Source organism: Anopheles nili, chromosome 2, assembly GCF_943737925.1.
Source record: "Anopheles nili chromosome 2, idAnoNiliSN_F5_01, whole genome shotgun sequence".
NCBI classification, from domain to species: Eukaryota; Metazoa; Arthropoda; class Insecta; order Diptera; family Culicidae; genus Anopheles; species Anopheles nili.
Genome location: NC_071291.1, coordinates 7,246,951 through 7,259,622, shown reverse-complemented (window position 1 = coordinate 7,259,622; position 12,672 = coordinate 7,246,951). Strand labels below are relative to the sequence as shown.

At 47.3% G+C, this 12,672-nt stretch overlaps 3 protein-coding genes across 3 annotated transcripts; 2 read left to right on the top strand and 1 right to left on the bottom strand.

Annotated features, from left to right (window-relative positions):
* Positions 1–1,471: 1,471 nt before the first annotated feature.
* Positions 1,472–6,125, top strand: LOC128721675 (long-chain fatty acid transport protein 4-like). Its single transcript, XM_053815454.1, has 6 exons — positions 1,472–1,602; positions 3,421–3,571; positions 3,852–4,324; positions 4,404–4,605; positions 4,670–4,862; positions 4,929–6,125. Exons 1-6 carry the CDS (start codon positions 1,487–1,489, stop codon positions 5,681–5,683), a joined length of 1,890 nt encoding a protein of 629 aa, XP_053671429.1. The 5' UTR covers positions 1,472–1,486; the 3' UTR covers positions 5,684–6,125.
* A 708-nt stretch (positions 6,126–6,833) lies between these two features.
* On the top strand, positions 6,834–7,953 carry LOC128731154 (pancreatic triacylglycerol lipase-like). Its single transcript, XM_053824252.1, has 2 exons — positions 6,834–6,885; positions 6,945–7,953. Exons 1-2 carry the CDS (start codon positions 6,834–6,836, stop codon positions 7,907–7,909), a joined length of 1,017 nt encoding a protein of 338 aa, XP_053680227.1. The 3' UTR covers positions 7,910–7,953.
* Positions 7,954–8,046: 93 nt separating this feature from the next.
* LOC128730776 (golgin subfamily A member 1) lies at positions 8,047–12,028 on the bottom strand. The gene is made up of 7 exons (XM_053823855.1): positions 10,977–12,028; positions 10,807–10,905; positions 9,923–10,086; positions 9,672–9,821; positions 9,488–9,578; positions 9,136–9,411; positions 8,047–9,047 (listed from the first exon to the last, which is right to left on the bottom strand). The coding sequence occupies exons 1-7, from the start codon at positions 11,907–11,909 to the stop codon at positions 8,904–8,906; spliced, it is 1,857 nt and encodes a 618-aa protein (XP_053679830.1). The 5' UTR covers positions 11,910–12,028; the 3' UTR covers positions 8,047–8,903.
* Positions 12,029–12,672: the final 644 nt, after the last annotated feature.

Below are 12,672 nucleotides of genomic sequence, written 5' to 3'. Positions count from 1 at the left end.
AACCTACGGCGCATCTCTACACATTTGAAACCACGTGAAGTAGTGCTGAAGCGTGGAATAGAACGGAGTGAGCACCGCCTAGCGGCATCAGCAGAATGATTTTCCGCAACTTTCTCTTCTTCACGCACCAGCTGAACGTGAAAAGTAAATATGTCTCCTGACGTACGCTGCGCTCGGTGAAAAACTTCGCCAGAGCCCGCACGAGACGGCTCGGAACATATAGAAAGGTAACACAACCCACTCGCCCAAATGACCCAATGCCGTCAAGTCTGATCGATAACATAGTGCTTTTGGGAGTGAGGGGCAAAATATAGGTTAAATTACGTTCGCCTGTTTCTAGCTCCATGTTGCTTTTCTTTTGTTTTATAACATGTGGGTCACGATGTGGGCCAGCAACTAGTTTTGGCTCTTAATAATTCAGTGCCGGTGTTAGTAAAGCAATAGGAAAAAAAAGACGTGCCCAAGACGAGAAGGACACACATAAAAGAGTTTTGGAATGCGAGTGATTAATTTGAATGGATTGATAGGCTGTAAAAAAAATCTGAGCAACGTGTTAGGCAAATTGTTTACGATTATCTTTCGTTGTTTTTGATGTTCCTGTCGATATGTTAAAATCGTGCTGGGAAACATGCGGTATTAATTGCATGTCTCTTGTCGTTTTGCTTACAAATTAATTCATTTCCGCTGCCGGTGGAATCGAATCTACTGATGATCAAACGAAAAGGATCGCATCTTTCATGGTCAAGGTGCCGATGCCAAAGATCGACCCGTAAACGGATGGCGAGGGCCAAAGCTTTATGCTGAGCTTTAAAGCTTCAGGGTCATCCAAGCAGCATAATCTGCGGGTTATCGTTAGAAACAGGGTTGGTCGCCCATTACTCGACCACCTTCAACATACACATGACATTTTTGTAGCACAATTTGTAGTATGTAGTACGGTGTAGTATTAAGTATGCAAGCAAGTAAGCCACAATTAGCATTACCGCATTTACAGTACGTAGGTTAGTGAGTCGATTTTAGAAGGGAGTTGAGTTTCCCTGACTGGGGCCACCTCAGTGGGGTTGAGTTTTAAGCACTAACGTAGGGGGCACGTTTGTGCTTGCGCTCTTTGCTCCAACTCGACTTAAGTTCGTCCACTTATCACGTCTCTTGATGATGTTTCCTTTTCTCTTTCTCGCTCTTTTCTTCTCACGCTGGGGCACTGGATCTCTCGCCGCTGGAACCAACGATGCCTGCACCCAACCAGCCATCGATAGTAGACGTCGAGAAGGGGCAACCGGAACATGAGCTCTCACGGACGCAGTTCGCGGGCTCGCGGTCTCAGGCGTCAGCACTCGCGCCACCTGAGCCTGCCGCGAGCAAACCAACCGATCAGCTCGGTAGTACGCGCGTGAGCAGCGAACGCTTCAGACTAGTGCTTTTGTACGTGCTCCAGTTCACCAGCGTCGGTGCCTCGATCGCGGCCGTTGTGCTCATCTGGTACTACATGGGTTGGGAGTTTGGATTGCCGGCGCTGCTGATCACCCTAGCTGCGGTGTTCATCGCAAGCGGCTGGTGGCGCTGGTGGCACATCGCTTTCGTGACAGCACCGCGTGACATCAAGTGAGTGAACGGCGGGTTTCGTGGCCCCGAAAAACCTCAACCCGATCGTCGGAAGTGAAGGAAATTTGCATTGTTAAACGGGTGCGAGCGGGTTTGCGTTAAGCGTCACCTTCCCAACGAGGACGATCGACATCCAGCCAACACGGGTCGACCACCGACGTAATTTGCTGACACCACTTTGTTTTACCAAAAAAAAAAAGAAAAAATACCCCGGTCTGGCTCCGCGGGACATCGACTTGGGCCTATCTCAGACGCACTCAAGCGTACCTCAAACGAAGGCCAAACGAGCTTGGGCCCTTTACATTGTGGGCATACAGGGCACAGAGTGAAGAAATGATCGCGCCCGTCATGGCCCAGATCTTGGCTCGCATACCAAATATGTGACGGTTCAAAATGGCTTTTCGCTTACAGAGGGTTCGTCGCTTTTGCACCGAAGTGATTTTAAGCAGCACTGCTCGTTTTACCATAGCGATCTTGATCGGTTTCACCGTGATCGACAGCGTTAAGTTCCATTAAAAACGATTTAAGAGCGATCAGCTAACGATCATCGCTAACTTTCACCGCCCTAGTGCCTGTTTTGTGTGTTTCGTCGAAGAAAGTGAGACAGCGGTGCCTTTCGCTTGAAGGCGCAGCCCAGTGTTTTCTTGCGTTGATGTGCAGTGTGTGGAAAGAGCGACAGCATACTCGTTTTTCCCACCACCCGGGGGGTTGTTATACCGTTTGCAGCAACCCACACAAGCCCTGTCGAAATGATCCATCCATCCTGAAGGTCACCGCGTGTTGAGAAAGTGGTGTCGACGGTGGCAACAGGTTTTGGGGTCAGCTCTTGTATTCGGCTCAACGACGTGACACCGTCTAGAATCTCGTTCAGCGAAGACATGGGACGGAATTCTACTCGATTCCAGAATATCTCGACCCCGTGAGACCCACAGTGGCTCTCGATGTTCTGCGAAATGGTTGAGTTTTTTTTCCGTGATGTGGAACCGGTTTGAGAGGCCCCCTAGCGGAGGACGGATCAGCGGATTTCGTTTAAATTTTCTTGAACGCGACCTCCATCGAACGGCTGTTACGTAATTGTGGGCATTGCCGCACGAACGTTTGTTGCATCCGGCGGTTATCGAAGCGTGTCAGACCTGCAATCGACGCCGCTACCGATGTTATACGCAATAATTTTTCCGCAAATATTTGTACCATGGAGTGATCATCTTCTGCTAGATGGTGGAGGCAATTTGCTTGATTGCGGCTTCGTCGTTAACTTCCTAGGCCTCGAGAAGTCTCAAATGGCACGCTACACATACTCGATCGTTTGTTTGATCAACTGGCTCTAGCTAGCTTGCGGTTTCGTTTAAGTATTGGTTTGGCTAAATTTGCTTGGGTTAGAATTTTTAATCGACCCCTTTTGCGAAGAAATGTGCGTTGTCACTTGCAGCGATAACAACCGTAAGCGTTCCTTTATCAAGCATTGGGAATGTTATCGCTCGCCAGTCAGTGGTCCCGGTCCCTGCGGGGGGGATTAACCTTAAATTAGATTTTATGGAGGCTTTTTTTTCTCTATCAAACGTTTTCCAGCCCTCGTCGCGTTTAAATCAAATCCGGATTTCATGATGATCAAGGTTCAATGCAATCAAATGGAATGCAAATGTTCCGTAACCGTGTGGGGTTTTCATCGGGTGTAGCACGGGCAGAAATTACTGTGTACATTATCTCTCCGATATTACTGATGTGTATCGGGCGTTCTCTTCTCACGGGTTCTTTTCGTGAGTTTTTCCCTGCTGAACGATCATAAAGTAAGTTAACATTTTGCATTCCTTCTCACAGAGCTCTCACAAGATACATCAAGCTGCTGGGGCTGGTGCGGAAACACGCCAAGAACAATGCCACAATCGGAGACATCTTCGCCGAGTACGTGTCGAAGCAACCCGACAAAGCCTGCCTAATATGTGAAGGACGCTCCTGGACGTTCCGTGAGGTACGTTTGCAAACCGCGGCCAGGTGTGCGCGATCGATTGATCCGCAACCACTGTTGACCGTTGGACGGGTTCTGACGTCAACGGCGTCGAGTGTGTTAATGTATTTCACTAACAAAAGTGCCAAATAAGGTTTGGCGTTTGAGGAGGTTTTCTTTTTGTTCAACGGTTTTTTTGTTGGCAATCATTTTATGTGATCTGCAAAATAATCATCATGTATGGAGGATGGAAAGATTTATGCCAGGACTTTTTTTATATTCAAAACCGACGCGTCTACAATAGGTGAACGACTACTCGAATCGTCTGGCGAACGTGTTCCACGCGCACGGCTACAAGCATGGCGATGTGGTGGGACTGTTGCAGGAAAACCGACCCGAGTTCGTTGCCAGTTGGCTTGGTCTGTCGAAGCTGGGCGTGATCGTGCCCTTAATCAACCACAACCTGCGGAAGAATGCGCTGATTCACAGCATAACCGTGGCTAACTGTAACGCTCTGATCTACGGTGAGGCGTTAGCTGACGCCGTTACGGAAGTCGCCGATACCTTGCCGTCCTCGGTGGCCCTTTATCAGGTCAATGAAACCGTTCAGCAACCGGTTCTCACCAACGCCAAGGACCTCACGACGCTGATGCAGTCCGCGTCCAAGGAACTACCGGTAAATGGCGTGAAAAAGCCGAGCCACCATGACAAGCTGATCTACATCTACACCTCGGGCACGACGGGACTTCCGAAGGCGGCCGTGATCACGCATTCCAGGTGGGATATCCGGTGGCAAAATTTTGTCAGAGCTATCAGCTGTTGAACAGGGGTTGAGGTTTGCTTTGCGTCGTTGTAGGTACGTTTTCATTGCGGCTGCGATTTCCATAGTGGCCGGATTCCGATCGGACGACACGTTCTACACTCCGTTGCCTCTCTATCACACCGCCGGTGGCATGATGAGCATCGGTCAGGCGTTGCTCTTTGGGGCAACAGTGGTAACCCGCAAGAAGTTCTCTGCCTCACAGTTCTTCATCGACTGCCAGAAGTACAACTGCACGGTAAGTACTTACGGCGTTAAGGACATGCACAGATCGCTTACGGATCAATGGTTTTGCATTCCAGATTGCTCAGTACATTGGCGAGATGTGTCGGTACATCCTGGCCACTCCGGCATCTCCAACGGACAAGGCACACAAAGTTCGCCTGATCTTTGGTAACGGGCTGCGTCCTCAGATTTGGCCGCAGTTTGTGGAGCGCTTTAACATCCCACGTGTAGCGGAATTCTACGGTGCTACGGAGGGCAATGCAAACATTGGTAAGCATCCCGTTTCTACTCAAGCTGAACGTCGGTACTCATCGCTCTCTGGTGATTTTGTTTCAGTCAACGTCGACAACACGGTGGGTGCGATCGGGTTCGTGTCACGGATCATCCCCGTGGTGTATCCCATCTCGATCATCCGTGCCGATCCGGCGACGGGTTACAGTGAGCCGCTCCGTGGCAAGGATGGCCTGTGTCGGTTGTGCAAACCCAACGAACCCGGTCTCTTCATCGGAAAGATCATCCCGAATAATCCGTCGCGTGCGTTCCTCGGATACGTCGACAAGGGCGCGACTGAGAAGAAGATCGTGCGCGATATCTTCCGCAAGGGCGATGCCGCCTTTCTGTCCGGGGACCTGCTTGTCGCTGACGAGCGGGGCAACCTGTTCTTTAAAGATCGCACTGGGGACACGTTCCGCTGGAAAGGTGAGAACGTGTCGACTAGTGAGGTTGAAGCGGAAGTTAGCAATGCAGTCGGCTACCGGGACACGGTGGTGTACGGCGTAGAGGTGCCAAACCTCGAAGGCCGCGCCGGCATGGCTGCCATTCTGGATCCGGAGCGACAGGTCGACCTGGAGGTGCTGGCGAGGACGATCAAGGACACACTGCCGTCGTACGCCCGACCGCAGTTCGTGCGGTTACTATCGAAGGTGGACATGACGGGCACATTCAAGCTGAAGAAGCTCGATCTGCAGGAGGAAGGCTTCGATCCGAGTACGATCGAGGACTCGGTGTACTATCTGACTGCGAAGGGACAATACGAACGGCTGACACCGGAGATCTACGAGCAGATCAAGCTTGGCGAAGTGCGGCTGTAGATCGTTGCCATTCGCAGGGACGCAAGTGTGTCTCCAAGTGTTATGCTTGCTCTCGTGTGGAATTTCGCACAGGGTAGTAGACGTTTGTTTTGTTTTGTTTACTAACGATTTGTATACTGAAGGCTGTTTTTCTCTTAAGGATAACTGTGACATTTTCCATTACAAGTTAACAAGCTTCGCGGGTTCTAATGTAAGACGGCGGAAGCACCGTAACCGTGTCGAACAAGAAAGGCAAGTCAAATGTAGGCAAATGTTTCGAGGTACTATTTCTGATAGATCTATTTCTTGATATGGGGACTGAAGAAGAGGATATACTTTTCACAGGATTTAGTTATTCCATAAGCGGAACTTTCGAGGGATTGGCGGGAAGGAGAAGAAAACTACATTTGAAGCCAATAGCTGTATGACATGCGCAGGAATAACGATAATAAATGTACTTATATACGATAATTGGAGTAAGCATTCTAATTTGGGGCCATTATTTCGAGGAATGAAATGAAGATGCACATTTTGGGTATGCATTTGTCAATCTATATGATTTAATTTACATCAGAAATAGAATCATGTATAAAAAAGGATCTTTAAAATAAAGCTTTCTGTTGCTTGGAAACAGGATTCGAAAGCTAATATCGAAAGTATAGAGCACCTAGTATACTTGCAGGCGATTCAATTGGCTGCCTTTGACAAATTTTAAAGCGATTACTTGCGATTAAATTTAAATGGTTGTAGCGATTGTACCAGTTGCGATATTTTTGATCATAGTTCAATCTGGGTTATTCCTATAACACACGCACAGTCCACGGATGCTATCCGTGGCGGTGGTAATCATGGGTTGCATGATAGCAACCAAAAGCACGTTCGTGCGTAATGGTCTTTGATTGCTTGTGGCATGACTATTTATTAATCCACAACATGTGACGTAGAATGGACTTTACTTTTAAAATTCATCGCCAAAATACTTTCTTTACGCCGCGATAAGGCTTGCAGGTAAATGTGATAGAATAGAGCGAGATAATTCAATCATACGACCTGGATAAACCCCGAACCGTTGGGGGCAATGCGAAATGTTAGCTATAAAAGTAAATGACCAAGCTATTGTAAGTGTGATTTTCGAGTTGGATTTCGCAGCTGCTGCCGGTTTCGCCTCAACATGCGTTGGTGCTCAGTGATTACCTTCCTTGTCGTTGGTCTCATTGCCAATGGTAAGAGCATGAAGGAGTACTTTTTGTGTTCAGTTTCTAACGAGACTTTATCTCTACAGGCATTGCGATTGATGATCGTAACTGGCAGCTGATTCCCGATGGCAATGGACGGCTTCATCTGATCAACACCAACCCGTATGACTTGCCGGAATCAGACGTCGTGGCTCCGTTCTTCGTACCCCAGCAGGACATGATTTTCCGTCTGTTCACACGGGCCAATCCGACACAGCCACAGATTCTGCAGCTGAACAATGCCGCATCCATCAGCGGTTCGAACTTCAACCCGGCCCATCCCACGCGCTTCACGATCCACGGATGGAACAACGATGGTTCGCACTTCATGAATGCAGGCATTCGGGATGCGTACTTCCAGCTCGGAGACTTCAATATTATCACCGTTGACTGGGGTGTTGGAGCGATCAATCCGAACTACATCACGGCTCGTAATCATGTAGGACCAGTGGGCGATACGGTCTCGCTATTGATCGACCAGCTGATCTCGACGGCAGGAGCGAACCCGGATAACATCTACATCATCGGTTACAGTCTGGGGGCGCATGCCGCTGGTAATGCCGGTAAGGCCCAGCACGGACGGATCCACTCAATCATTGCACTGGACCCTGCCGGTCCGCTGTTCAGCTTTGGTCAGCCTGATGCCGTTTCACCCGCCGACGGACGTTACGTTGAAACGATAATGACCAATGCAGGTTTACTCGGAATCAATACACCGCTCGGACAGGCCAACTTCTATCCGAACGGTGGACGTACGCAACCGGGTTGTGGAACTGATCTTACGGGAGGCTGTGCACACGATCGCGCGCCGATGTTCTTCACCGAATCGATCACTTCTAGCACACCGTTCCGTGCGATGCGCTGTGTCAATCATGAACAGATTCTCTCAGGAAGCTGTACTTCTTCCGGTCCGGATGCAAACATGGGTGGCCAGCCATCGAACTACGGTCGTGGAGTGCAGGGCGTTTTCTTCCTCGAAACCAACGAAGCGTCGCCGTTCGCGCGTGGATAAACGAAGATCTTTTTGCGCAAACGAGGCTAAGAAATGAGATTTGAATTTTGAACGGAACAATAAAAAACGCAACATTTTTTCCGAGCTATTTTGATATCGGTCAAGTAGCGTTGCCATTCGCGATACTGGATGACGTTGACAAATACTTTGATTGACCTAGCATTTATTTGTTTATTTGAAATCGTACAAACATGAATAATGGCGGTGTTGAACGTATGATTAGAGAACCTGACTGTAATCCGAGGGTTTCGATCGTAGCAGCCTACGGAAGTTGCCTTATATTTTTGAACCAAGCCCAGATATCTTTCCCCGCTGATTCCCAGTGATATTGCATATATGGGTTGCACCGTTTAAACTATTCAACAATCCTTACTAAGGCGCAGCAAAACCGACCTAATATATAATATTATAATATGAAAAGTAAGGCAAAATAAAAACACAGTAAAACATATAAATACTTGACACGTTTACGCATCATTCGATCGATTTTAATACTATGGCAAAATAGTAAATACAATGTTTCTTTGGAAAGCAAATCACATACATAGCAATGACCAGTTATGGAAGCTTATATATAAGCCACAGCTAGCTTGTTGACTTAGGAATGATCGCAGTAGAAACTCACACAAATAATACCGAACGTTACTTGTTTAAAAGCGTATAAAAAACAATTCTGTAAAAGTTACAAAAATAGAAGCAAAAATTCTTAAAACATCCCACGAAATAAAGCGATCTAATCGGTTGGTACGCCATTTTGTGCAGAGCTTTTTGCCGCACCCAAACCGTTCTCTCACAATCATAAAAATTATTTTTGATTATGTCGATTCCTTTTGCACTACCCCGTCCGTTGAAATGAGATTACTATACTTTGGTTAATGCTGGTCGCCTGTTGAATCCCCTTGACAGATTTCACATAAAAAGAGACAATCAATCGAAGATACGTCGAGGACTTGAAGCACGTGGGCGCACTGTGACTTGTCACCCGACGGAAACTTTAGCTGGTAGAAAGCGTGACTTGACCTGGCCGGCTTCCGAACCAGCTCATCTTCCAGTTAAGTGTATCGTGCAGTAATTTTTCTTCCTCATAACTAAGCTGTAGTAGAGTAGATACAGCCTTAATTAAATGCCGTGCTTCGACCTGTTGATGAACAACCAGACAAAGGTATAGGGGATAAGATTATAAATGTTAGGAGAAAGCTCCCACTTGTAACCGTTGGGAAGCTTACCTCGCGACTTGTAAGAAATTTGATTATCACATGCTTGAGATAGCGGAAGTTCACCTCATCCATTACAACCGGTCCGGACCCGGTTCCGTTTTGTTTGAAGTTTCCCATCTCCTTCACGATTGCTTTGCTCTCAAAACTTTTCGATCGTTCCAGCGATCGATCGCCGGCTTGCTGGATATGTCCCGCAGGGTGATTGTTATTGGTACCGTTCTGCTTCAGCTCCTCTTGCAGCGTTTTTTTCATGTCAACAAGACGCTGATTTAAAGTTTTTACAACCTAGAACGTGGAAGTAGTTATGTATTTCATGATAACTAGAGTTAACGTGTCGCTGAGCGACTTAGTGTACACCTACCTTATTTTTTTCAACTAGATCGGCATTCAAATTGAGATTAGTTGTCATAAGTTCATCTACCTGTTTACGCAGCTCATTGACGGTGTTCAGCCTGTATGACAAATCAAATGGAAAGTATTAGCTATTTATTTTACGGTTAAACGCGGGGAATCACAGCTTGCCAGTGAATTTCACTGTTAATTACCGTTTTTCCAATTCATGCTGCAGCATCATGACACGATCGTGTAGCTCGATCGATTCGTCTTTTTCGTGCCGCAACTCTTGTCGAAGTATCTCCTCTTGTTGCGACATTTCTGCGTTCTTCATTAATACAGCCATTTTTTCCTGTGTTTCGCTACAAATAAAGTTTTATTACAAATTTACTTATACTAGCTCTGAGCAATTGGGCAAATGTGTTGCAGTAAAGTAGATTATTACAAAGAGATTGCCACTTACCTAGCCAGTTGACGGTTTAGCTCTTGCACGGTATTTTCAAATTCCATCACCTGTCCCTGATAGGCACCTGTGGAACGGTCAGCACTCTCCAAGCACTCCAGTAGACGCTGTTCCGAATCGGCAAGATTAGTTCGAAGGTCGCCACACTCGATTTGCATTTGTTCCTGTAGAATAAGAAAGCCTGTGAGATATTTTTAACGAACCAGAGAATGTATGTTGCGTGTAGATCAACGACGTGGTAAGATAAAAATTCAAGTGGCCAGCACGTTTACAAGCAGGCGGTTTCAAGTATTATAGAACCGAATCCAGCATCGAAGCACTTGATAGCGAAATGATAAGCGAATCGAGCTGTCAAGGGAGCGGTTCAGGTGAAATAATATGTTGAACATGTTAGATTTAGCTACGAGAAAAAAAAACATAATAAACATATGCTTCCCAATAGAGTGCTTTATTTTTCGGGGTATAAAATACTGTGTGCCTTGTGTCACTTTGCTGGGGAAAATTATATAACAAAGGTAACATCATTCGTCATTATTGAGTTATTTCGATAACTAATAAAAGCGTCATTTAGATGCCCAACAGAGGGCAAACTTGCTTCCCATGTTTTGGTACTTTCGGTTGGTCACGGTTAGGCTCGAGGCTTATCACATATTTTTACTTTGGCACTCAACTGATAAGCCGCATACACCAACATTTTCACACAAACCGTAGCATGTAAGCAATAATGCAGGGAATAGAAAAATCCAAAGTGGCGTCGGAGCGATCGCGGCTCCTTAATTTTTTGCCCTTTCTATGTTGAAGCCTGAAGAAGAGTAGCCTGTTCAACGGTGCTAGTTTGGCGGAAGTTGAAGGATGCGGTTTCGAGTTGGTGCTGAGCTACTTACAACTTTACTGCTCATAAACGTGACCTCCTCTTCATGCTGTTCGCGTGCCTCGCGGAGGGCGGAATGTAGCTCATCTATCTCTTCATTCATTAGTTTAATCTACAGGAGAAAGAGCCAAGCAACATTGTTAGAAAAGAGTTAAGGGTGTGTACGTTTTATCCCCCCTATACCTTATTGTCCCGTTGGGTTATTTCCGATCGCAGCTTTTCAAACTCGAATTCCAGCTGCTTCAGCTTCTCGATCAGCTCATCTTTTGCCTTGAGCGTGTTACGCTTTTCGGTGGTTTCCTCCGCAACCTGGCGTGATAGTCTGCTCACCTGCGTTTCGAGCGCCATGTTTTGCATGCTCCAGCTGGCCTTGATATCAGATAAATGCAGGTGGGCCGCTTCCAGACGCTGTTCGAGCAGGTCGCGCTCCTGCAGCAGACACTGAACTTTTTCATCCGTAGTTCCGCTGTTCGTTCCTAGGGAGACCCGCGTGTCCTCTAACACCTGTACGCGGCTTTTCAGATGGCGGTTGGCTTCCTCGACCGCAGCTAGCTTCGACACCAGATTGTTCCGCTCGCATTGCGAAGAATGGCGCAGGTTTTCCAGCTCGTCCTGGGTGTTTTCTAGCATTGGTTCGATTTCCCGCAAACGGTTCACTTCCTGCCGGAGGCTTTCGGCCTGCTGCTCGGCACTTTTCTGGTGCGCTATTCGATCTATGGCCTCCTGCTCGCGAAACAGTAGCATACTTTTCAGCTTTGAAATCTCCTGCTGCTGACAGTTTTGTATCTTGTCCTGCTCATCACGTTGCATATCACGTTGCACCTGGCAGGCTTGCAGCTTTTCCTCCAAAGACCGGTTCGCCTGTTCTAGTCGGGACTTCTCATTATCCAGCAAACGGGCCTGCTCTCGGAAAGTACTCAGATGCCCGGCGAGTTCCTGAAGCTCCAGCCGGGTTGCACGAAGTTCTGCCTCCTTCTGTTCCAACGCACTTAGTTCGTCGATCGAGCTGGCACTGGTCAGCGATTCCGGTCGGCTACGGCGAGCTCGAGAAACAGACAGCGGGGCCACATCGTTACCGGTTTCTTCGCGGATCTTATTCTTCAGCGAAGTGAACATGTTGTGGGTATGTTTCGTTTTCTGCGTAGTTCAGGATCGTAGCACAATTGCAGAGCTACGGTGTGGACTTTCAACACTCTCTTGCCACATCCGTCTTACTGTTCCAGCATGGTCGTTAAACGTGCAATGCGCACGGTGGAACGGTAGAAAAACTTAGAAGCCGTTCGTTTACGCTTCACCGTACACAATCAACTTGATTGTGGCAAGAATTGGTTAGTTCTCAGGCCCTTGCGATAAGCGAGCACCGACTTCTCCAATGTCGCGCGAGCTGTATGAATGTTCCTGTTTTAATCGATTCCCCTTAATGCTGTTTTTCTTCTTCCAACTGTGCTAGTACACCTGTATGCCACTTCACTTTCGACGTTCTTTGCATCGGGTGATTTCCGTGGTTCGGAGGGCCTCTACCAACACACGTACTCGCAGCAACGTAGCGGGGGTTCTTATCAGTCGTATCGTTTTCCCAGGCTACGAAAATAATGGTAACAAGCGGTGGGTTTCCATTCGTCGTTATACTTTCGTTCAATGCATCAAAGCTACGTACACAAAGAATAACCCAGGCTTTTTTTGACTAGAGGGTGATATCACAAAACTAGTTCCCGAAGTAGCTACATCTGAGGCGTGTTTCTAAAGGGCTTTTTTCGTTATCACTGAAGGTGGCCGCCTTCTTTCCTTAATAGTGTGGGAAGACGATGAGTTCACGTTACATGGTTGCTAGATACTATTGAAAAAATATAATCAATTGTATTACACAATTAGTGGCAGA